The sequence below is a fragment of the Rhinopithecus roxellana genome, chromosome 19, assembly GCF_007565055.1.
Source record: "Rhinopithecus roxellana isolate Shanxi Qingling chromosome 19, ASM756505v1, whole genome shotgun sequence".
Classification (NCBI taxonomy): domain Eukaryota; kingdom Metazoa; phylum Chordata; class Mammalia; order Primates; family Cercopithecidae; genus Rhinopithecus; species Rhinopithecus roxellana.
The window spans coordinates 68,102,294-68,130,020 of NC_044567.1; the positions used below are offsets into that span (position 1 = coordinate 68,102,294).

Here is a 27,727-nt window from a genome sequence, read left to right on the forward strand (position 1 = left end):
ACGCTAACATTTCAGGCATTTGCCAGCACGCCTGGCAGATTTTTCTATTTTTACTAGAGACGGGGTTTCAATGTGTTAACCAGGCTGGTCACAAACTCCTGACCTCAGGTGATCTGCCCGCCTAGGCCTCCCAGAGTCCTGAGATTACAGGCATGAGCCATTGGGCCTGGCCTAAATTTTCTTTTTTTCTTTTTTTTTGGGGGGGGGGTGGGGGGACAGAGTCTTCCCCTTGTTGCCCAGGCTGGAGTGCAATGGCTCAATCTCGGCCCACTGCAATCTCTGCCTCCTGGGTTCAAGCGATTCTCCTGCCTCAGCCTCCCCAGTAGCCGGGATTACAGGCACCCACCACCACACCCAGCTAACTTTTGTATTTTTTTTAGAGACAGGGTTTCACCATGTTGGCCAGGCTGGTCTCGAACTCCTGACCTCAGGTGATCCAGCTGCGTTGGCTTCCCAAAATGATGGGATTACAGGCGTGAGCTACTGTGCCCAGCCAATTTTCTCATCATATTGCTCAGGCTGGTCTCAAACTCCTGGGTTCAAGTGATCCTCCTGCCTTGGCCTCCCAAGGTGTGGGGATTACAGGTGTGAGCCACCTTGCTCAGCCCCTTTGCCCATTTTTAAATTAGATTGCCTTTTTATATTGAGTTTCAGGAGTCCTTTATATATTCTAGATAAATGTTCCTTATCAAATTATATTATTTCCAGGTATTTTCTTTATTCTGTGAGTTGTCTTTCCTCTACCTTTTAAAAAAGGGGTTTTTTTGTTTTGTTTTGTTTTTGTTGTTTGTTTTTTGAGATAAGGTCTCATTCTGTTGCCCAGGCTGGAGTGGCACAATCACAGTGGCACAATCACAGCTTACTGCCACCTCGACCTCCTGGGCCGAAGTGATCCTCTCACTTCAGCCTCCTGAATAGCTAGGGCCATAGATACGCACTCTCCCAGCCAGCTATTTTTTTCTGTTTGTAGAGACAGATCTTACTGTGCTGCCCAGCCTGGTCTCAAACTCTAGGCTCAAAGTGATTCTCCCACCTCTGCCTCCCAGATTGCTGGGATTGCAGATGTCAGCCACATGCAACCTGTCTTTTCACTATTAATAGTGTCTTCCTGCCTTAGCCTCCCGAGTAGCTGGGATTCCAGGCACCCACCATCATGCCTGGCTAATTTTTTTGTATTTTTGGTAAAGACAGCGTTTCACCATGTTCACCCAGCTGGTCTTGAACTCCTGAATTCAGGTGATCCACCTGCCATGGCCTCCCAAAGTGCTGGGATTACAGGCGTGAGCCACTGCACCCAGCCGAAATATTGCCGTCTTAGCAATATTGTCTTCTGATTTGTGAACATAGATGTATCTTCATGTATTTATGTGTTCTTTAATTTCAGCAGAATTTTGTAGTTTTCAGAGTAGAAGCCTTTCACCCCCTTGGGTCATTTATTCCTATGTTTAAATTCTTTTCGATTCCATTATAAATAGAATTGTTTTCTTAATTTCATTTTCAGATTGATGAGAGAGCACAGAAATACAAGTGATTTTGGCTGGGCACGGTGGCTCACGCCTGTAATCCCAGCACTTTGGGAGGCTGAGATGGGTGGATCACGAGGTCAGGAGATCCAGACCATCCTGGCTAACACAGTGAAACCCCGTCTCTACTAAAAATAAAAAAAAATGGCCAGGCGTGGTGGCGGGCACCTGTAGTCCCAGCTACTCAGGAGGCTGAGGCAGGAGAATGGTGTGAGTTCCAGAGGTGGAGCTTGCAGTGGGTCAAGATCGTGCCACTGCACTCCAGCCTTGGTGACAGAGCGAGACTCCGTCTCAAAAAAAAAAAAAAGAAAGAAATACAAGTGATTTTTACATGTTGATCTTGCAACTTCAACTTTGCTAAATCTGATTGTTAGCTCTAATAGTTTTCTTGTGGATTCTTTAGGATTTTCATTATATAAGATCATGTCATTTATGGATACAGATAGTTTTTTTCTGGCTAGAACTTACAGAACAATGATGAGTAAAAGTGGCAAAAGCAAAAATCTTTGTCTTGTTTCCTATCTGACAGGGAATGCTTTCAATTTCATCATTTAATATGATATTAGGTCTGGGTTTTCAATAAATGCCTTTTTTCAGGTTGAGGAATTTCCCTATCATTCCTAATTTTTTAATGCTTTTTTTTTTTTAAATCATGAAACGGTGTTGAATATTGTCATGTTCTTTCTGTATCAGTATAAATGATCATATGGGTTTTGGGTTTTATTCTATTGATGTGAAATATTAATTGATTTTCAGTGTTAAACCAACCATGCATGCCTGAGATCAATCTCACATGGTGTGTAATCTTTTCAATATGCTGCTGGATTCTATTTACTGGTATTTTGTTGAAGATTTTGTATCTGAATGCTTAAGATAACATTTATACTCCATCAGAAATCAATTGACCATAAATGTGAGGGTGTATTTGTGGGTTCTTAATTCTCTTCCATTCCAAAGATAAGACATCCATCCATCTGTATGTCTGTCTTTATGCCAGTACCATGCTCTCTTGATTACTATTGCTGTGTAATAAGTTTTGAAATCAGAAAGTAAGAGTGAGATTTTGGTATCTGAGTAACAGTCCTCATAGAATTAGTTGGGAAGTATTCCCTCTTCTTTATTCTGGTCCCTCTTTCTTTTTTATTTAACTGTGTATCTTGGAGATTGTTCCTTCTCAACACATAATGAGAGCCCCTTTCCCTACCCTCCCACCCCTGCTATAGAGAGTTCTATAAGTGTCTGTTCAATTATTTTGTTTACTTAACCTATTACTTAGTCGGGACATTGAGCTTGTTTATGTCGTTTATTTTAAAGAATGCTGCAATGAATAATCTTGTATATAAGTCGTTTTCCATCAATATGAGTTTGTCTGTAACTGAATTTTTAGAAGTGGAATTTCTAGGTCAACCTATGGCTCTGTATTTCACAAAAATACCAATTCTGACTTTTCTTGTGGAGGTGGGGAGTAGGAGGTAGAATGCTGGAGGGTAACTTGCTGTACTCAGCTAGCTAGTCATTTTAGAAAGGTTTCCTTAGCTTCTTTTTGTCATATGGCCTCACCAAGAATCAAGCACCTATTTACCCTGTAAACATGGGGTTTTACTACCCAGGATACATATTTCTGTATGGATGAGAGCTTTTCACACTGAGGAAATAATGCTGTGAGTACAGCACATTTGTTGGAACTTAAGTCATTAAGAATGTTTTATAAATTCATATATTACACAATTTGTTTTGTTTTATTTTTTAGTTTTTAAGACAAAGTCTTCCTCTGTTGCCCAGGCGGGAGAGCAGTGGTGCAATCTCGGCTCACTATGACCTCCACCTCCTGGGCTCAAGTGATTCTCATGTCTCAGCCTCCAGAGTAGCTAGGATTACAGGCATGTACCACCATGCCCAACTAATTTTTGTATTTTTAGTAGAAACGGGGTTTTACCATGTTGACCATGCTGGCCTCAAACTCTTGGCCTGAAGTGATTTGCCCACCTCAGCCTCCAAAAGTGCTGGGATCCTTGTATTGGGTAAAAGATGAGTATTGAGGGCTGCATGGTAGCTGATACCTGTAATCCCAGCACTTTGTGACACTGAGACGGGAGGAGTGCTGGAGCCCAGGAGATTGAGGCTGCAGTGAGTTATGATCGCGCCATCACACTTCAACCTAGGGATTACAGGCTTCAGTCACTGTGCCCGACCTGTACATTTTAATATTGTGCTCTCCTCTTTTAGCTATAGTATGAGGTTACATTTCAGAGTCATTGTTGTTAAGTATCTTAATAGTGATGAGGTTGAGTGAAAGTTACTTCTATTTCAGACACTGAAGAAAATTTTGTACAAATCTGTCACATTCCAAGCCCAGGACTGATTGTTTCATATACTTCTAATTTTACAATTTCTATTGTAGTCCAGTGTGAAAAAAGCCAGTATTAAAATACTGAAAAATTTTGATGAAGCGATAATTGTGGATGCGGCAAGTCTGGATCCGGAATCTTTGTATCAACGGACATATGCTGGGTAAGCTTAGCTCATGTGTAGAATTTTTACAAGTGTAAATAACTGCATCTTTTAAAATTTTTTAATTAAATTTTACATTTTTTCTAATCTATTATTATATGCCCAGAACTTTCACTTAGAGTGTGCAGTATAATGTGGTGGTTAAGTGTAAAGGCTCTGGAGTGACTTCCCGGGTTTTAATCTTGGCTCTGCTGCCATTTATTGGCAAGCTGCTAACCTCTTGGTATCTTGGTTTTTTCATCTGTAAAATGAGAATAATAAAGTGAAAGGCTGCCAACATTATTTACTCTGGGCTGCATAACTCATACTTGCAAAAATTATTTCTTTGAATTTAAGAATTAACTTGGTTATTCATTTTAGCTTGTGATAAAAAGATAGTGATTTATAGGATGTGCCACTTACAGAAATTTACCACAGATCCAATCATAAAATCACTTTCTCTTCCCTAAAGGTGGCTTGATTAACATGTAAAGGTGTGTAAAGGCTTGATTACCCTACCCTGACCCGTTCCCCAGTTCCCAGCAGTACCATGAAAAAGGGATTTCAACATACTTAATTGCTTTCAGTAGAAAGTAACAGTGGTAGGCCAGGCGCGGTGGGTCATGCCTGTAATCCCAGCACTTTGGGAGGCTGAGGCAGGCAGATCACAAGGTCAGGAGATCGAGACCATCCTGGCTAACATGGTGAAACCCCATCTCTACTAAAAAGACAAAAAGCCAGCCGTGGTGGCAGGCGCCTGTAGTCCCAGCTATTTGGGAGGCTGAGGCAGGAGAATGGCATGAATCTGGGAGGCGGAGCTTGCAGTGAGCAGAGATTGCACCACTGCACTGCAGCCTGGGCGACAGAGCGAGACTCCGTCTCAAAACAAAAAAAAGCAACAATGGTATTGGGAGACTGAGGAGCTCGGAAAGTACTTGAAGGAAGTAAAAGGTTTGTTTGACCACACTGTATTTGGAAAGCCAGCTTCTTCAGCTGTGTCGCTTTGTATAGTGATCTTTAGTTTTTCTTTAAGAAAATAATGGACAAGGCCAGGCGCAGTGGCTCATGCCTGTAATCCCAGCACTTCGGGAGGCCGAGGCGGGTGGATTACCTAAGCTCTGGAGTTAGAGACCAGCCTGGGCAACATGGTGAAACCCCATCTCTACTAAAATACAAAAAGCTGGGCGTGGCGGCGTGTGCCTGTAGTCCCAGCTACTCAGGAGGCTGAGGCAGGAGAATTGCTAGAACCTGGGAGGCGGAGGTTGCAGTGAGCTGAGATCATGCCACTGCACTCCAGCCTGGGCGACAGAGCAAGACTCTGTCTCAAAAATAATAATAATAAAATAAAAAATAATGGACAGTAAACCTAAATGAATTCATTCCCAAAGATGATGTTATTCTTAAGGAATGGTTCATTTATTTAAGACCTTACATAAAGTCTATCCATTGTGTGATGTTTCACTTCTGTAATTGTGTATGTGTGTAATGTAAATATACATGTTTTTGTTTTGTTTTTTTGAGACAGAGTCTCGCTCTGTCACCCAGGCTGGAATGCACTGGTGCAGTCTCACTCTCTGCAACCTCTGTCACCCCAGATTCAAGCGTTTCTCCTGCCTCAGCCTCCCAAGTAGCTGGGACTACATGCGTGTGCCACCACGCCCGGCTAATTTTTTGTATTTTTAGTAGAGACAGGGTTTCACCGTTTTAGCCAGGATGGTCTCGATCTCCTGACCTCGTGATCCACCTGCCTTGGCCTCCCAAAGTGCTGCTATTACAGGCGTGAGCCATCACGCCCAGCATGTATTTTTTAAATATATAAAATGAAGCAGAAAAGAGAAATGATCATTTTTCTTTATCTTTAAAGATTACCTGTGCCAGGCACAGTGGCTCACACTTGTAATCCCAGCACTTTGGGAGGCTGAGGCAGGCAGATCACTTGAGGTCAGGAGTTTGAAACCAGCCTGGCCAACATAGTGAAACCCTGTCTTTATTAAAAATAAATAAAGATGGTTTTTAATATTTGTTTTAGTTTTGTGATTTTAGCATCTTCCTGAAATTTTTCTCAAGGCAAGTAAATTGTATCAGTTGGTATATCAGCACCCATATATGAAATAACTTATTAGGAGGGTATCTCCAAAATAAGATCGACTTTGCCTGAAATAAACTGATATATTGATGTTCACAGAATTTTTCTTTTAACCAACTTGACAAATGCATTATTCTTGACCTCAAGTGATCCACCTTCCTCAGCATCCCAAAGTGCTGGGATTACAGGCATGAGCCACCGCACCTGGCATTATTCTTATAAAAAATTAAATTTATAGTTAAGTTTAATGTCCCCTTTGTTCATGTACCATTGCTTATTCCGTTCCTACTCACAGTAATCATTCTTATGGTGTGCATTTTTGTTTGCTTGTTTTTATGTAATTGATATTACACTCCATTCTGTACGTTGTACTTTCATTCACAGTGAGTTTTGGACATTCCTATGTTCATCTATACAGACTTACTTCATTTTAACTATACTGTAGTATTCCGTATATAATATTTATTATAACTCATAACTGTAGCAGAGTATCTCATAGTGTATGTGTTACTGTTTTGCCATTTTGGTATCAATGAGTATTTAAGTCATTTGCAGTTTTTCCCTCTTATACCCAGTATTACAAAGGATCTCCTTTTATATGCTTCTTTGTACCAAGAAGCAGATTTAAAACATTTTTTTTGAAAAAATTTTTGCAAAAAAATGAAGTCTCACTATGTTGCCCTGGCTGGTCTCAAACTCCTAGGCTCAAGCAGTCCTTCCATCTTGGCCTTCCAAAGCGCTGGGGTTACAGGCATGAGCCACCATGCCTGGCCCAGATTTTAAATTTTGATAGCTCTTACAATTTACTTTTTAAAGTATCTACATCATTTTGTGTTCTCACCAGTCATTACTAAGAATACTTCAGACTTTTGGCTGAACACAGTGGCTAACGCCTGTAATCCCAGCACTTTGAGAGGCCGAGGTGGGCGGATCAAGAGATCAAGACCACCCAGGCCAACGTGGTGAAACCCTGTCTCTACTAAAAATACAAAAATTAGCTGGGCGTGGTGGCACACGCCCGTAGTCTAGCTACTCGGGAGGCTGAGGCAGGAGAATCACTTGAACCCGGGAGGCAGAGGTTGCAGTGAACTGAGATCGCACCACAGCACTCCAGCCTAGCAACAGAGTGAGATTCCGTCTCAGAAAAAAAAAAAAAAAAAAAAAAAATTTCAGACTTAATTTTTTTCCCAGTCTTAGGTTCAGATTGGGTTTCTTTTGGTATATCTCTTGATTGTTCAGGTTTTCTCCTTTATGAATTGACTATTCATCTCCTTTTCACATTATTTCTGTTGCGTGATTTTATTAGTGACTTGTTAAAATTCTGTGTATTTTTCGGCATGACACTTCATTATTAAAAAAAAAAAATCTGTACATGTTTCTCAATACTAATTATTGGTTGGTAATATCTTAAAAATAAGAACCTTACTGTATGTTTTGCTTTTTTTTTTTTTTTTTTTTTTTTTTTTTTTTTTTTTTTTTTTTTTTTGGAGACAGAGTCTTACTCTGTTGCCCAGGCTGGAGTGCAATGGCATGATCTCGGCTCTCAGCTCACTGCAACTGCAACCTCCACCTCCCTGGTTCAAGCAATTCTCCTGCCTTAGCCTCCTGAGTAGCTGGGATTACAGGCACCCACCACCACACCCGGCTAATTTTTGTATTTTTAGTAGAGACAGCATTTCACCATGTTGGCTAGGCTGGTCTCAAACTGCTGGCCTCAAGTGATCCGCCTGCCTTGGCCTCCCAAAGTACTGGGATTATAGGCATGAGCCACCATGCCTGGCTGCTTTTTGCTTTTTAACTTTGTTTTGTAGTACTATAGTTTTAGTATAAACAAACATATATACACACAACTATGGCTTTATAATATATTTCAGTCATTGTTAGAACAAGGCCTACCTTTTGGCTGCTTCTTTGACAAAATTGTCTTGGCTATTCTTGTGCCTTTTTTCTTCTTTGTGAGTTTTAGAATTGTGAATTACCTGTTGACTCACCATGTTTTGTAAACCGTTTGAGGATTTCTAATGGAATTTCACTCAAAGGTTATCTTGCTTTCTGTGCAGCAACGTTTTACTTCAAATAAGCCCTACTTTTAGTTACATAGGATAGCTGTAAATTGTGTTTCTGGCTTTCTAGATTTAGATAAAACACTTAAAATTGATTTTTTTCTCCTAAATTTAAAACTGATTGTTAGCGGTTATAGTCTTCTGTTCATCCTTATTTAGGAAGATGACATTTGGAAGAGTCAGTGACTTGGGGCAGTTCATCCGAGAATCTGAGCCAGAACCTGATGTAAAGAAATCAAAAGGTTTGTGGTGTTTTTATACTTCATATTAAGCCTTTACTCACATTGACTGTAAGTCAATTGACTGTAAGTCAAAGACCACTGAAGGTTTAAACTGTTTATTTTGTAAAATAACTACTGTATCTTTCACCTTGTGTTTATGGTCACAAGTAAGTACAAGGGCTTCATGTAGTCACATCTTTATGCAATTTCCTCTGAATCAAAAGTTAGTGAACTTGCTTTGCCACTCCAGAAGGCACATGAATATGAAAAAGCATTGTCTGTTTTTTTATTTAATGACAAAATACCCAACCTAAGTTGGACTTAATGTTTGAGACCCTTTATTTTATTAAATTGTTATATTTTTTCTTTTCTTTTTTTTAAAATTTTTTGAGACAGTTCTTGCTCTGTCACCCAGACTGGAGTCCAGTGGTCTGATCTCACCTCACTGCAACCTCTGCTTCCTAGGTTCTGGCGATTTTCCTGCCTCAGCCTCCTGAGTAGCTGAGACTACAGGTGCACATCACCACACCTGGCTGATTTTTGTATTTTTAGCAGAGATGGGGTTTCACTGCGTTGGCTAGGTTGGTCTCGTACTCCTGAACTCAAGCAATCCACCTGCCTTGGCATCCCAAAGTGCTGGAATTACAGGTGTGAGCCACTGTGCCTGGCCTTATTAAATTATTTTTATTAAATTTCCTCAAGATTGATGAAAATAATGAAATATATATAGAAAATAGACTGGATTAAGAAAGTGTGGCACATATACACCGTGGAATACTATGCAGCCATAAAGAAGGATGAGTTCATGTCCTTTGTAAGGACATGGATGAAGCTGGAAACCATCATTCTGAGCAAACTATCACAAGGACAGAAAACCAAACACCATATATTCTCACTCATAGGTGGGAATTGAACAATGAGAACACTTGGACACAGGGTGGGGAACATCACACACTGGGGACTGTCGTGGGGTTGGGGGAGAGGGGAGGGATAGCATTAGGAGATATACCTAATGTAAATGATGAGTTAATGGGTGCAGCACACCAACCAACATGGCACATGTATACATATGTAACAAAGCTGCACGCACATGTACCCTGGAATTTAAAGTATAATAAATAAATAAATAAGAAATATATGTGGAAAATATTGATAGGTCAAAATTCAAATTGTTCATTTCATCAGAAGAGTAGCTTAGTCAAATCCAAGGGTTAGACACAGAAATCTTTTTTGTCAAGTGCATTCTTTGTGACTGATTTCGGTTTCTTCCTGGTTTACACAGGAAGATTTCAGAAACAAATGTGGATTCGTGACAGATGATATCTAGAAGTTTTCAGTTTGGTTGAATTGACAGTATTGTCTTTAATTTTTGTAAGAAGAAAATACTCAATTTTGATAAGTACATTTAAGATTAAGAGCTATTGGCCAGACGCTGTGGCTCACGCCTGTAATCCCAGCACTTTGAGAAGCCGAGGCAGGTGGATCACAAGGTCAAGAGATCAAGACCATCCTGGCCAATATGGTGAAACCCCGTCTCTACTAAAAACACAGAAATTAGCCAGACTTGGTGGCATGTGCCTGTGCACCCGCCTCCGGGTTTAAGCAATTCTGTTTCAGGCTCCTGAGTAGCTGGGATTACAGGCGCCATGGCTAATTTTTGCATTTTTAGTAGAGACAGGGTTTCACTATGTTGACCAGGCTGGTCTGGTCTCAAACTCCTGACCTCAGGTGATCCGCCTGCCTGGACCTCCCATAGTGCTGGGATCACAGGCGTGATCCACCATGTCTGGCCATTTATCTTATTTTCTTTTTTTTTTCCTGAGATGGAGTCTTGCTCTGTTGCCCAGCGCTGGAGTGTAGTGGCATGATCTCAGCTCGCTGCAACCTCTGCCTCCTGGGTTCAAACAATTCTCCTGCCTCGGCCTTCCAAGTAGCTGGGATTACAGGCGCGTGCCACCACACCTGGCTAATTTTTGTATTTTTAGTGGAGACGGGGATTCATCATGTTGGCCAGGCTGGTCTTGAACTCCTAACCTCGTAATCTGTGCCCACCTCAGCCTCCCAAAGTGCTGAGATTACAGGTGTGAGCCACTGCGCCCAGCCATCTTATTTTCTTTCTTTTTTTGGCGTGGGGGACAGAGTCTAGCTCTGTTGCCAGACTGGAGTGTAGAGGCATGATCTCGGCTCAGTGCAACCTCTGCCTCCTGGGTTCAAGTGATTCTCCTGTAATCTCAACCTCCCGAGTAGCTGGGATTACAGGTATGCACCACCAGGCCCAGCTAATTTTTTTGTATTTTTAGCAGAGATGGGGTTTCATCATGTTGACCAGGATGATCTCCATCTCCTGACCTCGTGATCCACCCACCTGGGCCTCCCAAAGTGCTGGGATTATAGGTGTGAGTCACCACACCTGCCCCATTTTATTTTCTTAATGCAACTATTATTTAGGTAATTAATTGCATCTCTTCATTTTGATGAATGATCTACTTTTTGGTCAGATATACATTTGACAGAGTAAGCAAAAAATGCAACAATTATTGAAGTAATTTAAACCAAAAAAGGGCCTATTACCTAGTTGACTTTATTTATCCAAATAATTACTTTTATTTCCTGTTTTGTCAGAGAAGTCTTAGGTACACTGTTGGGAAGAATCTTAAGACTGAAGGAAAATCTACACAGTTCATTCAGTAAATAATGTTTTGCTTTTCCTGAGTTAAGGAAAGGGGAAAAAAATTGTGTGTGTGTTTTAAGTAAATGATTTTGAGTGCCTCTTTGTGTACTTGTATTCGCACAGCAGGTTAGAAGATTCAGATCTTGCTTTCAAAAATTTGACAGTCTAGTAGTTATGTGCCTTTCTTTTTCTTCTTTTCTTTTTTTTTTTTTTTTTGGAGACAGAGTCTTGCTCTGTTGCCCAGGCTGGAGTGCAATGGCGTGATCACGACTCACTGCAACCTCTGCCCCCCGGGTTCTAACAATTATTCTGCCTCAGCCTCCCAAGTAGCTGGGATTATAGGCACCCGCCACCACGCCTGGCTAATTTTTTGTATTTTTAGTAGAGATGGGGTTTTGCCATGTTGACCATGCTGGCCTCAGATTCCTGGCTTCAAGTGATCTGCCCACCTTGGCCTCCCAAAGTGCTGGGCTTACAGGCATGAGCTTGTATTGGATAAAAGAAGAATATTGGCGGCTGCATGATGGTTCATACCTGTAATCCCAGCACTTTGTGAGACTAAGACAGGAGAAGTGTTGGAGCCCAGGAAGGTGAGGTTGCAGTGAATTGTGATCGCGCCATCACACTTCCACCTAGGTAATGGAGCAAGACCCTGTCTCTAAAAAACAAAACAAAATTTTTTTAAGGAATACTGGGAAGAGGTCAGCAGTGGTTTCAGAACAGAGGAAGTGCCAGATGACCTTTGTGAGGCATTGGCCAGGAAGAACTCTACAGTGTCTTTAGGCAGCTTCTGTCTATAAGGATAATGGGGTCTCCTCCCCAGTATTAATAGAAAATCTCTGAGCTTTTTTTTTCCCCCCTGAGATGGAGTCTTGCTCTGTCGCCCAGGCTGGAGTGCTGTGGCGCAATCTTGGCTCACTGCAAGCTCCGCCTCCTGGGTTCACGCCATGCTCCTGCCTCAGCCTCCCAAATAGCTGGCACTACAGGCGTCGGTCACCAAGCCCGGCTAATTTTTTGTTACTTTTAGTAGAGACGGGGTTTCACCATGTCAGCCAGGATGGTCTCAATCTCCTGATCTCGTGATCCGCCCACCTCGGCCTCCCAAAGTGCTGGAATTACAGGCGTGAGCCACTGTGCCCGGCCTGGTTGTGTGGCAATCCCTTGTGCTTGGATACAGTGGTGGGAGACAAAACTGTACTTAAATTGATAAATCCCTTACATGTCATTTTAAGGATCTTAGACTCGCATCATGTAGACATCAAAGATTTCTAAACAAAGTACTAACCAGATGTTTTTGCCTGTCAGTAGAATGAGAATGAATTGGAGTTGGGAGAGACTGGCATCAGGGACACCAGTCAGCCAGTGGAATTAGCTAGTAATGTAGATAGGAGAAGAAAAAGATTCAAAGTTAGGTAGTGGTAGCAAGAATTAGAGGGAAGGTCAGATTTATGATATGTCCAAGGTTGAATTCTAAGGTGAAATTTGATAACCAGATTTCATGTTTAAATTGGGAAGGTAGATTGAAATTTTTTAACATGGGTTCTCTAGATGAAAATGTGTGACGTTAACTGAGACACACAACACAGAAAAAAAAGAGTAGGTGGGAGATAGATTAGTTCAGTTTGAAATAGATTCAGTTTGAGATGCCTTTGGACAATTTGGAACTACAGGTTTGACACTCAAGGGGTTTCTAAGTTATCTGCAGATCAAAGGAAGTTAAATCCACACAAGGGAATGAGATGCCCAAAGAGAATGTGTTGAAGATGAAAGGAAAGCTGGCAGTTGGATCCTGGAGAAGCTCCATATTAAAGGAGGATGGAATGCACAGAGGAAGAGTCTAAGATGTGGGTTTAGAGGAAAAAGTATCAGTCAACAAGAGGGAGACTGTCAACAGAGTGACTCTGCAGGGTGGCCTGAAAAAAGAACAGTGCATGGGATGATTCAACAGCCAGTTGAGCCTTCAGGCACAGCATTTAACATTGTGGCTCTGTAGACTCTGGTTGGCAGTAAAATTTGAATAAACCAATATTTAGACCCTTAGGTAATAACAAAAATTGAGGGAAAAGGATCCAGGTTTTGTATTTTTTATGAATTCAGTTATGGAATGAATCAGGACCTTGCCTCAAGAAATAGTCTACCAACAGTTAACTTGGTTTAAAGCAAAGTTAGCAAGTGAGAGTGTTCAAATTATTAAATAACAAAGTAAGCTGTGTATTTCATTTGTAGAAATAGAGGCTGGCCTACTTCAGATGATTCTCAGCATGTGATTACAGATGTGGGCTTACACATCCTAGGAAGTTAAGGTGTACTCTAGCTTGGATGGAGTATGGCTCTTTGAAACTCTTCTCTTACCCGGCTAGTTTATATAGACCAGTGAACTAGAATGTAGTGGCATACTCTGTCCTAGAAGCCATTTTATATAGGATCTGGTCTGGAAGGTTTGAAAACATAACAAATGTGTTGATGTCTCCCAATGTATTGCTAGATTCTTACCCAAGAGCAATATCCTGGTTAGGGTTTTGTTTTGTTTTTTAATGTTTGCCGCAAACTAACACTAGATGTTAGTTTCTTTCATCAAGTGAGGAGAGTAGAAGAAAAGTCCAGAACTCTGAAACACCTTTTCAAAAGTTTGTCAAGCCATGATGTTTGCAAGTTAAATACTCTGTTATGGAAGCAATATAATCAGTTTTTATTAATGCAGCATTCCTTAGTGTTTTGGATGGTATCACACAAGAATATCCATGTCTGGAAGCAACAGCTTTTAAAAGAGCATTTTGTTGTTGGTGGTGGTGATGGTGGGTTTTTGTTTTTGAAATGGAGTCTCACTCTGTCGCCCAGGGTGGAGTACAATGGTGTAATCTGGGCTCACTGCAACCTCCGCCTCCTAGGTTCCAGTGATTCTCCTGCCTCAGCCTCCCAAGTAGCTGGGATTATAGGTGCCTGCTACCTGGCTAAATTTTTTTTTTTTATTTACATTTTTAGTAGTGACATGGTTTCATCATGTTGGCCAGGCTGGTCCCAAACTCCTGACCTCAGGTGATCCACCCACCGTGGCCTCCCCAAAAGGGCTAGGATTACAGGAGTGAACCACCGTGCCCAGCTTTTTTTGCAACCTCCACTCCTGGGTTCAAGCAATTCTCCTGCCTCAGCCTCCTGAGTTGCTGGGATTATAGGTGCCTGCCACCATGCCTGGCTGATTTTCGTTATTTTAGTAGAGACAGGGGTTTCACCATGTTGGCCAGGCTTGTCTCAAACGCCTAACCTCAGGTGAACCACCCACCTCAGCCTCCCAAAGTACTATGATGACAGGTGTGAACCACGGCCAGCCAAATAAGAGCCTTTTTTTTTTTTTTTTTTTGAGATGAAGTCTCGCTCTTGTCCCCTAGGCTGCAGTGCAATGGTGTGATCTCGGCTCACCACAGCCTCCACTTCCCAGGTTCAAGCAATCCTTCTGCCTCAGCCTCCCGAGTAGCTGGGATTACAGGCGCACACCACCATGCCTGGTTAATTTTTGTATTTTTAATAGAGACACAGTTTCACCATGTTGGCCAGGCTGGTCTCGAACTCCTAACCTCAGGTGATCCGCCCGCCTCGGCCTCCCAAAGTGCTAGGATTACAGGCGTGAGCCACTGTGCCCAGTGCATTTTTAATGTAAGATTATGCATGAAATGTACATTCAATTTTGTTTTTGTTTACTAGGATCCATGTTCTCACAAGCTATGAAGAAATGGGTGCAAGGAAATACTGATGAGGTAAATTCTACTTTTAGGATAAAGAGATTTCTGTTTATAAGTGCCATCCTCGTGTGAGTAAGGTTTTAAATTTTCTTTTTCTTTAGTTCCCATGTTTAAGCAGCATGGCACATTGATGCTCTCTTATCCACAATGTATCAAGAAAGAGTGGTTCCTTCTTAACATATAACAATTGCCTGATAGTAGCAGTGAAAGTATCTTCAGTCCAGAGGCTAGGACCACTGAAGGATATACATGCATTCAAGTTTCCATCAGCCAACAGGCACCAGTAATCAATGTATAGATCAAAAGCTCAAATGTTTCCCTCCCTGCCATCAGTTTTACTTTAAGTAGTGGAGGCTTGCTTTTTTTAATAGTTAAGTACATTGAGAGATGGGAGCTGAAAAAAGGAAAGTGTTTTATTTTGACCATCTACCCTGAAAGTAGTTCCAGTGCTAGGTATCCAGTAGTTGACACTGGAAGACAGAGAATGACATGTCAATATTCATAGCCAGAGGGTGGCCCAGGTTTTTTTGTACGTAGGAATGAAATTCTTATCCAAATAAGTAGAAATGATGTGCATAAGCCATTTGTTAAGAGCACTGAGTATGTGCATCTCGATCCATCTAATGAATAACCGTTATCACCAGTTTAAATTATTTTCTTTAGGCCCAGGAAGAGCTAGCTTGGAAGATTGCTAAAATGATAGTCAGTGACGTTATGCAGCAGGCACAGTATGATCAACCATTAGAGAAATCTACAAAGGTAAGGATGACTTTGTTTTGTGTAAACTAAAAAGTATTATTTTCCGGGTATAAAAATAAAAAAGGACATAAGGGGTTTCTTTGCATTTGAAGGATTAACTGCTATGGGGATTGCCTTCTTATCATAAGCAACTAGAAAACAGACAAACTAAATGAAACAACTGTTTCCTGAAACAACTGTTTCCATATATTGGACAATGGGCAATACAGAGAAACCATTGAAACCAAACAGAGCGCAGTAGTCTTGCTGAACGAAAGAGTTAAAAATCAAAGTTCAGGCCAGGTGCAGTGGCTCACGCCTGTAATCCCAGCACTTTGGGAAGCCAAGGTGGGTGAATCACTTGAGATCAGGAGTTCAAGGCCAGCCTGGCCAACATGGTGAAACCCCGTCTCTACAAAAATACATAAATTAGCTGGGTGTGGTGGCAAGCGCCAGTAATCCCAACTATTTGGGAGGCTGAGGCAGGAGAATTGCTTGAACCAGGGAGGTGGAGGTTGCAGTGAGCTGAGATCACGCCACTGCACTCCAGCCTGGGCAACAAGAGCGAAACTCCATCTCAAAAAAAAAAAAAAAAAAAATCAAAGTTCAGAGAGACCAATTTGAGTAGAATTTGTAGGATAAGATACCAGAAAAGAGGAAGCTGCCCAGAAAGAAAGCTGTAGAGATATTTAGAGAGGTTCCCTTGGATCCTTGGCCTAGGTTATCTGTATATGTGTGGGGTGAAAATGCGTATGTCCAAGTAAAGAACCCCCCAGAAATTAGTAGGGTGAACATAGGGCTAAGAAAAGTTCATGGCCAGAAGGATCTGGCCAGAGTAGAGAGACTTTGTAATACACAAGGCATTGGGTAGTGTCTTCACAAAGGTTATGCCTTACTACTGAAGATAAATTAGGCCTAGAGTACAACCACCTGAACCAAGTTTCAAAGCAAATTTTTAAAGGATCAAATTACTCTAACAACTGCATGCCAAAACAAAGGGCTAACCCTCTTTATAGTAACACAACAAAATTCAGTACTTCACAGTGTAAAGTTAGAATGTCTAATGTCCAGGCTGGGCGCAGTGGCTCATTCCTGTAATCCCAGCACTTTGGAAGGCTGAGGCAGGTGATGACCTGAGGTCAGGAGTTCAAGACCAGCCTGGCTAACATGGTGCAACCCCGTCTCTATTAAAAATAGAAAAAATTAGCCAGGCATGGTGGCGGGCGCCTGTGATCCCAGCTACTCAAGAGTCTGAGGCAAGAGAATTGCCTGAACCCAGGAGGTGGAGGTTGCAGTGAGCCGAGATCACACCACTGCACTCCAGCCTAGGCAAAAAGAGCAAAACTCAGACTCAAAAAGAAAAGAAAAGAAAAGAATGTCTGACATCAATCACAAATTACCAAGTATGACATGAAGTTAATCTATAACCAGGAGAAAACTCAATCTATAGAAACAGACCCAAATGTGAGAAAGATGGTGAATTTAGCAAAGACCATCAAGTGGCTATTTTAAATATTAAAAATATGTTCAAGTGACTGGGCGCGGTAGCTCATGCCTGTAATCCCAGCATTTTGGGAGGCCGACATGGGTAGATCACGTGAGGTCAGGAGTTCAAGACCAGCTTGCCCAATATGGTGAAACCCCTTCTCTACTAAAAATACAAAAAAAAAATAGCTAGGCATGGTGGCAGGCGCTTATAGTCCCAGCTACGTGGGAGGCTGAGGCACAAGAATCACTTGAACCGGGGAGGCGGAGGTTGCAGTAACCCGAGATTGCACCACTTGTACTTCAGCCTGGATAATAGAGTGAGACTCCGTCTCAAAAAAAAAAAAAAAGTTCAAGAATATCAAGGAAAACAAGCGTATAATGAGAAAAATGCAAAATAGTTTTAAAAGAACCAAATTGAATTTCTTGAAATTAAAAATTCCAGAAATGGGTCCCGGGCACGGTGGCTCACGTCTATAATCCCAGCACTTTGCGGGAGCCGAGGCAGGCAGATCACCTGAGATCGGGAGTTCAAGACAGCCTGACCAACATGGAGAAACCTCGTCTCTACTAAAAATACAAAATTAGCTGGGCGTGGTGGCACATGCCTGTAATCCCAGCTACTTGGGAGACTGAGGCAGGAGAATCGCTTGAACCCCAGAGGCAGAGGTTGCGGTGAGCTGAGATCGCACCAGTACATTCCAGCCTAGGCCACAAGAGTGAAACTCCATCTCAAAAAAAAAAAAACAGTAGACTCAAAGAACTAGCTGAGTTTTTCTTTACTTTAGGCAGTAAGTGTGACCTTTTGCAGGTGACTACTTTAGTTCCTCATGTCCTCATTAGTAGATCAGAGAAATTCGACACCAAAACTCCAAAAGAAAAACCCCTTCTAATCCTCATTCCATGATTTTATGAATGCATGAAGTCCTAGGCCTGTGAAGGAATACTCAGTCTCTTTATCCTGTGTTGATACCTCTCTGCTTCAACCTCCAACTCGACATTTGCCTATAGGATGTACTTGGACATTCAGCATAAACTACCTCACACCATTACTGAATTGCTTCATGTGCACATGTCCCATGCCACAATACCGGGGACCCAGTGATATTTGTCCCCAGTGCTGTGAGTACAGGAGGGAGTCAGTGAATGTCTGCATGCGTGTCTTTACCATCCCTCTTGAATATGCTATAGGGTTAATTCCTAGAAGTAGAATTACTCTGTTGAAAATTGGCAGTATTTTTCATTCTAATATCTATTGCCAACATGGGAATGGAAGTCTGGATGCCAGTCCTTGTTAAATGACCCTTGGGTAAGTTACCTAACCTCTTTAAGCTTCTGTTCACTTATATGTTAAAACAAGGAAAATTACAATATCTTACCTCACAAAATTGTAGTTAGCTTCTGGCTGTCATAAACTCTGGTATATAGTAAACACTGAGTGTTGGTGTCCATCCTTAATTTGTAATAATAGGTCACTTGCTAGAGAAATGCACCTTACCATTTTCTTTTTTTTTTCTTTTTTCAGTTATGACTCAAAACTTGAGATAAAGGAAATCTGCTTGTGAAAAATAGGAGAACTTTTTTCCCTTGGTTGAATTCTTCAACACAGCCAATGAAAACAGCACTATATTTCTGATCTGTCACTGTTGTTTCCAGGAGAGAATGGGAGACAATCCTAGACTTCCACCATAATGCAGTTACCTGTAGGCAGAATTGATGCACATGACGTTCACACAGTGAGAGTCTTAAAGATACAAAATGGTATTGTTTACATTACTAGAAAATTATTAGTTTTCCAATGGCAATAACCCATTTATGAGAGTCTTTTAGCCTACTGGAATAGACAGGGACCACATCCTCTGGGAAGCAGATAAGCATAGAACCGATACTTCATGCACACTCGTAGCAGTAACTCATCCCTAACAGCATCATAAAGCAGGTGCCAGAGGTGCTTTGCTTTGTCCTTCCAAAGCAGGTGAGTCAGCCCCACCGAGAGCCAGGCAGCTCTGAGTGGCAGCGTGGTGCTAGCAGCTTCAGTGGAACAGGGTGAGAGTAAATTAGCAGTCTTCCTTGACAGCAGCATTAATTTAGAAGGAAGCTGACAAGTCATGGGTCAAGTTTCAGTGACTTCTTCCTTCCTTTGATGGCGGTATACAGTTTTCACATTTTAATACCTCCTCCTGAGATGCAGTATACTTAAAACCATTCTCTCCCCTGCTAACAGAAGGGTGTGAATCTGGTTTACTTTGAGCATTAGGATTTGCCCCTTTGGAATTCTGCACTCCAGTACTTAACTTTCCCTTCAGAATACATGTGGAAAGAAAGAAAGCATAGCGATGACTCCAATTTTGCCCCTGTGGCACCTTGAACAAAACAGTTATTCCCAAATTATACTTTTTTTTTTTTTTTTTTTTTTAAATAAGGTGAGCAGGATGATTGGGGAGAGAAAAACATTCGACTTTGTTTGACTGCCTCCCCCATTCTTTGCTGTGAGCTGGGAAGTGTGCAGTTGGTGGTCTTTCTTCTCCTTTCTTTAGGACAGTAAGAGACTCACTCATTGCACTTCTGCTCAGTTGGCTTCCGCATCGGGACCGCACAGCCATCAGCAGGGCTGCCCAGTTGGTGAGCACACTCCATTGACCACGTGGCGCCAGTGCTTCCTCAATGCACATGATTGAGAAGAAAGAAAGTTCTCTTAGATGTTACTGCTTTTGCTCAGACTTTGCAAAAAAAAAAAAAATATATATATATGTATAAATATATAATTATTAATCACTTTTGTCCTTGAGAAAGTCTTGAATGAACAGAGAATTTATTCCATTGCAATATTTGATTGTATAGAGGCACACTGTTTCATCGACAGAAGAAGCAAAAAGGCTTTGTGTAAGTTTTTGGTACTATGTACCACCTCTGTTACTCTTTTAAAGCCGAAATATTCATGTACTTAAACCGTATTATATTTAATTGTGTTTGATTTTAAAATATATATATGAGAATTCTATTTAAAATTGTGTCAACTTTCTGCTTTCAGGGTATTTATGGCTCTTCTGTTGAAATATATTGATCTTTCCAAATATTTCCATTTGTTTTCTAAAAACTCAGAACATGAGCCACTACTGGACTTTGCCTTGTTTTTGGAGTGTATGACATAAACCCAAGGTTTTTATTAGGCGTCTATGCTATGATTAATTCATTTTGTTCTTTTAACAAAATATTTCCATCCATTTCACATTGCTTCAATCTTTAACAGACAAGCAATGTAAAGGTCATAGAATAAAATGTGGTTTTGGGCCACTTGCTGCCTCTGCATGTTTTGGAATAACAATTTCTACAAGACTCTAGGCTGTTCAAACTAGTGCTTTCAGTTAAGATAATTTCTGATCATTTCTTTGTATATACAATTTGTGCTTCTGAGCTAGAGATGCCAAGTAGTTGTAAACGGCTTATAAAGAGAATAGCAGCAAATTTGACACTTGGCTACTTTTTTCTGCCCCACCTGCTTTGAGACACAGAAGCGGAGTGTGACCCGAAATTATTAGCCAGATGTAATATTTGATCTAAAGTAGATCCTTGTACTCATTTTAAAGTTGGAATTCGATTCCTCCAACATTGAGCACCCACCATGTTCCAGACTCTGTGCGTTGTGCTCATAAAATAAGATTCCCTGGTGGAGTTTTCATAGGTTCAAATAATCAGTTGAACACCCTTCATCTTTATCATGTTGTTGACATTGACACAAATTGTTTTAAAAAAAAGATACTAGAGAGAAAGTGATACGTTTTGTAACTTGATGTGTCTTCATCACTCTGTAAGATTTGATGAAAGTAAAAAGCAAATGTCAGCCAAATCCAGTGAACCGCAATAAAACAGGGAGCGACTTTTTATAACTTTTCTACTTGGGTTTCAACATTCAGTAGAGCTTTTTGAAATGTAAGTAGTTTACGATACTGGAGTTTTGACTAGTTCAGTAGGAATTTGGAGGGGAAGGTCATTCTGAATTGTAGAAAAATACAAACTTCTTTGCTTATTTAAGTATTGAGAGCTAAGCACCTGATGCAGTGACTGACCTCTCTCCAGTGACACTATTTGGGTACCTGCCTGACTTCAGGAGTGGGGTTTGTTTCTACACAGTGAATTTTTCTCTCACCCTCTCCTCCCTCTTCCCCACATAGCAGTCGATTGGACCTGGGTTGAACTCCTGATCCAGACAGGCCCAAGACAGTTCTTTATGTTAAGAATTTTGGGGCCAGGCACAGTGGCTCACACCTGTAATCCCAGCACTTTGGGAGGCCGAGACAGGCAGATGACTTGAGGTCAGGAGTTTGAGGCCAGCCTGGCCAACATGGTGAAACCCTGTCTCTACTAAAAGTACAAAAATTATCTGGGCATTGTGGCACACGCCTGTAATCCCAGCTATGTGGGTGGCTGAGGCAGGAGAATTGCTTGAACCTGGAGGCGGAGGTTGTGCAATGAGCCGAGACCGCGTCACTGCATTCCAGCCTGGGTGACAGAGGGAGACTCTGTCTCCAAAAAAAAAAAAAGGGAAAAGAATTTTGGGTACAGTGACTCACGCCTGTAATGACAGCATTTTGGAAGATCACTTGAGGACAGGAGTTCGAGACCAGCCTGGCCAACACAGTGAAACTCCGTCTCTACTAAAAAGACAAAAATTAGCCAGATGTGGTGGCAGGCACCTATAATCCTAGCTGCTCGGGAGGCTGGGGCAGGACAATCACTTGAACCCAGGAAGCAGAGGTTTCAGTGAGCCAAGATTGCACCACTGCACTCCAGCCTGGGCAAGAGAACAAGACTCTGTCTGAAAAAAAAAACTTCCCCGGGCGCGGTGGCTCATGCCTGTAATTCCAGCACTTTGGGAGGCCAAGGCGGGCAGATCACAAGGTCCGGAGATCGAGACCATCCTGGCTAACATGGTGAAACTCCATCGCAACTAAAAATACAAAAAAATTAGCCGGGCATGTTGGCAGGCACCTGTAGTCCAGCTACTAGGGAGGCTGAGGCAGGGGAAGGGCATGAACCTGGGAGGAGCTTGCAGTGAGCCGAGATCGCGCCACTGCCCTCCAGCCTGGGCCACAGAGTGAGACTCTGTCTCAAAAAAACAAAATTTTGGCCGGATGTGTGGCACATGCCTGTAATCCCAGCACTTTGGGAGACCAAGGTGGACGGATTACCTGAGGTCAGGAGTTCAAGACCAGTCTGGCAAATATGGTGAAACCCTGTCTCTTACTAAAAAAAAAATACAAAAATTAGCCGGGCATGGTGGCGGGCGCCTGGGGAGGCTGAGGCAGGGAGAATTGCTTGAATCTGGGAGGCAGAGGTTGCAGTGAGCCAAGATCGCACCACTGCACTCCAGCCTGGGTGACAGAGCGAGACTCTGTCTCAAAAAAAAAGAATTTTGCATGGGGAAAGAGAGATACTGGTCACCATGTGGGATGGTGCTTGGATGTGGCACTTACAAAATCAGGAGCCAGCACTGCATGGACAAACAGAAGCATGTGGGCCTGAGATAGCAGCTATCGTGATAACACTGAAGACATCCCTGGTTTCTGCATCTAGTCCTGCATCCTTGCATTGGACTTCATTAATCTGTCAGTTATCTTTATAATGATTTTTGATTTTTTTAATTAATTAATTTTTTTTTTTTTTTTTTTTTGTGAGATGGAGTTTCGCTCTTGTTGCCCAGGCTGGAGTGCAATGGCACGATCTCGGCTCACAGCAACTTCCACCTCCCAGGTTCAAGTGATTCTCCTGCCTCAGCCTCCTGAGTAGCTGGGATTACAGGCATGTGCCACCATGCCTGGCTAATTTTGTATTTTTAGTAAAGAGGGGGTTTCTCCCGTGTTGGTCAGGGTGGTCTTGAACTCCCAACCTCAGGTGATCCGCCCGCCTCGGCCTCCCAAAGTGCTGGGATTATAGGCGTGAGCCATGGCACCCGGTGTGTTTTTTGATTTTTTGAAACCAGTCTGAAGTGAGTTTTTTTTAATTACGTGCAACCAAAAGGAGTTTGGCTAAAATACTGCCAGACTGCTCTAATTCCTAATGATTATGTACACTCAGCATGTCTGCAAAGTACTGCTGATTTCTGGAGAATAATTTTTCTTTAGTAAACTTTACTTAGTCATCATGTGTATTCTCTCAAAGTGGTGTCCTAACCTAATGGACCTACACGACACCTCCTGTTTTTATAACAAGCAGTTACAGAGGCCCAGGAAAGGGAGAAGTCCCTGGCTTGTGAGATGATCACCATTAGAACTCAGGCCTAGGCCAGTGCCTTTTCATGCTTCTCAGATCCTTCCAAAGACTAATGAGGATTATAACCACTTTTAGCAATTGTAATAAACCCAGAAATAGAAAGTTTTTTGGTTAGAGTACTGGTAGAAGTTTGGCAGGAGAGATCATTTTTACAAAATTTGTAAATACCTGCCAATTTAGGCAAGGTCTCTGGCCTTTGCTGGAACCATAAAGTGGGAAGAAACCCCAGTAAAACCCCTCAAGCTTACAACTTGGGTGGCCCACACTAATACTTACCCACTGAGGCCCTCTCCGGGTTAACATCGAGCACTAAAGGAAGCCCTTCTGCTTGGGCAGGACTGGGAATGGGGCAGAGTAGGACCGGTGATACCGTGGATTCTGGGCAGGTGGAGATGGCCAGTGATGTCCAATAAAGGACATTGGAGGGAGCAATTTGAGTAAAGGCCCCGAGGGCATTCATATTCAGGGAGGGTTGCTGCCCACTGGCTTGCTTGGCACAGGAGGGTGGGTATTCCTGCCTTAGTAACTTTATATAAACAAGTATTTCCTCAGTCTGTTCCTCTCAAACTGCCTGCTCTGGCACATCCAGGATGTCACAACTCACCTGGATGCGTTCAGCCCCTTGCCTAAAGGTGATAGTGCATCTCTTTCCCCACCCCACCCCCTGTACCACTGAAGCACCTGTTGGACTGGCCCAGTCTGTGGGCAAGGAGCCTAGAGAGAGGGCTTAGTTTCAGCTTGAAAGGAGCTGGGATTTACCAAGAAGCAAATGAGAGATGATGATTGCAACAACTGTGCCATTTCCCCAGCTTCAGCTGAGTCCTGTATATTGACTGTGCCTTCAGACTCATCCCTAAGTGACCCCAAGCTGGCCTCTCCCACATCACAGTAAGAATTCCACACACCATACAACTTGGAAAGAGGTTCCAGCTGAAGGAAGCACCACACTTCTTTCAAGTTTTTCTTAGTTTTCTCTTGGCAAAGAGTACCTTTTGTTTCTTCTAATTATGTAACTGTTGGTTTAGTAAATTCACCCATTCAGTCACCCTGTAAGTGCCAGGCACTGTTGACAGGGACACAGGAAGGAATAAAACTTGCAGACACCTTGGAGCTTGCATTCTACTGAAGAGGTGATGGAAGTTGGGATAGCAGCTAAACTGTGCTGGCATTTTTTATTCAAGATGGTCTTTTGAGCCCTTGATTTAGCTCTCTTACCCACCAAGGTCTACTGGAAATCATCAGGCTCTCCTGCTATAGACCCATAGGGAGAGCTGCAGCCGAGAGGGGGAGCCTGAAGAGAGGTCCCCCTTCTTTGTCCTGTCAGCCTCATCTTTCCACAAGGACCAGTTGCTGTGCCACTCCGTTCACTTCCTGCAAGACTGGAGGTTTTGTCCTCAGGTGTTGAGCCCCTGGTTGACAATATGTCAGCATCTTGATGCCTGAGACCATCAAGGCAAGTCTCTGAACAGGGCTTACCTTAGAGTAAGGCTTAGAAGAGGCCTAAAGTCAGTCTCAGCTCCATGGCTCTGCAGAGCTTTGGGACATGTGAATTCTTAAAAACAAGACTACTGTACAGTTACTATATGCATGCAATGTAAAATCACAACCTTGGAAAATCCTAGCTAGCTGTTGAGTTAATTCAATTAAGTAATCAGCTCCCGAGTTCTGCAGTGGTAATAATAATCAGGATAATGAGTAAACACTGTGTGCCAGGCAGCGTCTCATTTGATCCTTATGATAATCTTGTAAGTACTGATTTTCTCCCGTCTTTTTTTTTTTTTTTTGAGACAGAGTCTCACTCTGTTGCCCAGACTGGAGTGCAGTGGCGTGGTCTCGGCTCACTGCAAGCTCCGCCTCCTGGGTTCATGCCATTCTCCTGCCTCAGCCTCCCAAGTAGCTGGGACTACAGGCACCCGCCACCACGCCTGGCTAATTTTTTGTATTTTTAGTAGAGACGGAGTTTCACCATGTGAGCCAGGATGGTCTCGGTCTCCTGACCTCATGATCCACCCACCTCGGCCTCCCAAAGTGCTGGGATGACAGGCGTGAGCCACTGCGCCCGGCCGATTTTCTCCCTTCTTTAAACAATTTTTTTTTTTTTCTTTTAGAGAGAGGGTCTCACTATGTTGCCCAGGCTAGTCTTGAATTCCTGGCCTCAAGCACTCTTCCCATCTCAGCCTCCCAAAGTGCTGGGATTATAGGTGTGAGCCACCATGCCTGGCCATTTTTTCCCTTCTTACAAAGGAGAAGACAGGCTTAAGAGGTAAAGGAATTTCTCCAGGGTCTCGGCCAGGGGAGACTGCCCTCTTACAACTGTGCTGTCCTGCAAATGTTCTCTTCCTTCTCTCTTTTTGCGCTTATTGGTACTCACCACAGACAAGTATAGAAGATAACAAAAACTGCAGAAAAAATTAGAGGGATTCACTCTAAAATGGAAAATATCCCATCTATCTACCTTAAAGCAGTGGTTCTTAAATTTTCACATGCATCAGGATCCCCTGGAGGACTTGTGAAAATTTGCATTGTTGGGCGTAACCCCCAAAGTTTCTAATTTAGTAGGTCTGGAATGGTGCAAGAATTTGCCTTTTTTTTTCTCTTTTTTTTTTTTTTGAGACAGAGTCTCACTCTGTCACCCAGTCTGGAGTGCATTGGCGTGATCTCGGCTCACTGCAACCTCCACCTCCTGGGTTCAAGCAGTTCTCTATCTCAACCTCCTGAGTAGCTGGGATTACAGGTGCCCACCACCATGCCCAGCTAATTTTTTTATTTTTAATAGAGACGGGGTTTCACCATTTTGGCCAAGCTGGTCGTGAACTCCTGATCTCGTGATCCACCCACCTCAGCCTGCCAAAGTACTGGGATTGCAGGCAAGAATTTGCATTTTTAACAAATTCCCAGATGCCGCTGCTCTGGAGACCACACTTTCAAGAACCACTGCCTTAAAATCTTTCCTGTGAGTTGGGAAATGAATATTTTCATTCCCTTTTATTGGGAATGACCATGCTACACAGAAATGTAGTTTGAGATCTATTATTTATGAGTCACCCAAACAAGCACATAAATCCTTTACTATTATTCAGATGTTTATCAAAGCTGAGAATACCCTAACAGTTTTGCAGTCTCTGGGAGCCTGGGCAGATCTAAGGCTATCAAAGCAAGTCTCTTGCTGGGATGAGGCTTAGAAGAGGCCACAGACCAATTTCAGCCCCATAGTCATCAGCTCCCCAGCCTCTTTGCTGGGAACAGCGCCCTTGACAGTCCGGGCTGAGACTCGTGACTGTTGGAATCATACCCAAGATCCCAGTGGAACTTTTCACACAAATCCTGTCTGGTTCATTTTCTTTCCGTTTGTACCTCAGGTCCTCAGTTCCCTCTGAGGTCCTAACTGTGCCTTTCCTGGCCTGTCTCTCCTTCATTGACCTTCTTTTCAAGTCTCTCCCAGAGTATGCTCATACTTTAGTCTTTTCTTTCCCTCTTCCTTCCTCCCTCTATTTCTTCATCAGGTATGTATTTCCCGAGGGCCTGCTATATGCCTGTTGTAGTTGCTGGGGATACAGCAGTATCCAGGACAAACACTGCCTGCCCTCCTTGCAGTCCAGAAAGCAAGCAATGACCACTTAATGGGATGAGTGCTACTAGACAGTAAGGGACCTGCTGGGGGCAGTTTAGGTGCCCTCCCTCAACCCTGCAGTTTATAGACTTTGTGACCGTCTCACTCTTTCTCTAGGACCTGCCCATTCTGCAAGTCTCAAGACACCATTTCTTCCCAGTCCTGACTCCCTACCCCACACCTCATCATTGTCCGTAGCACCCACTCCCGGCTAGTGCTGCTTCCACAGCCTTGCGCCCCGTCCTCCACAGCCTTGCCACCTGAAACCACCCTTTCACTTCTGCCATCTGCTCCGCTCCAGGCCGCTCCTTCCTGTTTCTCCAAGTCTTCCATCTACCACTCCCAGGTTTCTTCACTTCCTTCCCACCCCAGGAACATCACTGTCCATGATGGCAGAGTCTGCCCAACAATCTGGCCTGTTCCCAAGACTGGCGTTTCACTCCTCGGTTGCACCCGTATCCAAACTCGGTGATCCCCTGCAACTGCTCTACCTCCGGTTTCTCCTCACACACTACCCACAACAACCTCAAACAGTGACATTTTGTACCATTATAGAGTCCTCCTGTTGGAGTGGATTAGAGGGGAAGGAAGAATAAGTGATTTTATCGTAAGGATTACAAATACATCTACATGATAAATTGGGGTCGGGGAGGGCAGTCCTAATGTGGTGACTTGGGTCAAACTTTCCAGTGAGTCAGACATGTATTTGAGAAGCGCTGCACCTCAGACATGTTAGATTCATGTGAAGAAGATACACAGATACACTTTAAGCAATGGACTCTAGGTGTCAGGAAGATGTTGATGTCCAAGATGCATGTAGAGAGTGGATAAAA

General features: G+C 42.7%; 1 protein-coding gene across 2 annotated transcripts in view; it reads left to right on the plus strand.

Annotated features, from left to right (window-relative positions):
• The window catches only part of AKAP10 (A-kinase anchoring protein 10), a 74,477-nt gene extending 54,171 nt beyond the window's left edge, over window positions 1-20,306 (plus strand). For both annotated transcript variants that reach the window (XM_010386112.2, XM_030923341.1), the window contains exons 11-15: window positions 3,925-4,034; window positions 8,322-8,404; window positions 14,754-14,806; window positions 15,455-15,550; window positions 18,540-20,306. In XM_010386112.2, the coding sequence (XP_010384414.1) occupies window positions 3,925-4,034; window positions 8,322-8,404; window positions 14,754-14,806; window positions 15,455-15,550; window positions 18,540-18,545 (348 nt within the window). In that variant the 3' untranslated portion in view covers window positions 18,546-20,306. The remainder of the gene's footprint in view (window positions 1-3,924; window positions 4,035-8,321; window positions 8,405-14,753; window positions 14,807-15,454; window positions 15,551-18,539) is intronic.
• Window positions 20,307-27,727: the final 7,421 nt, after the last annotated feature.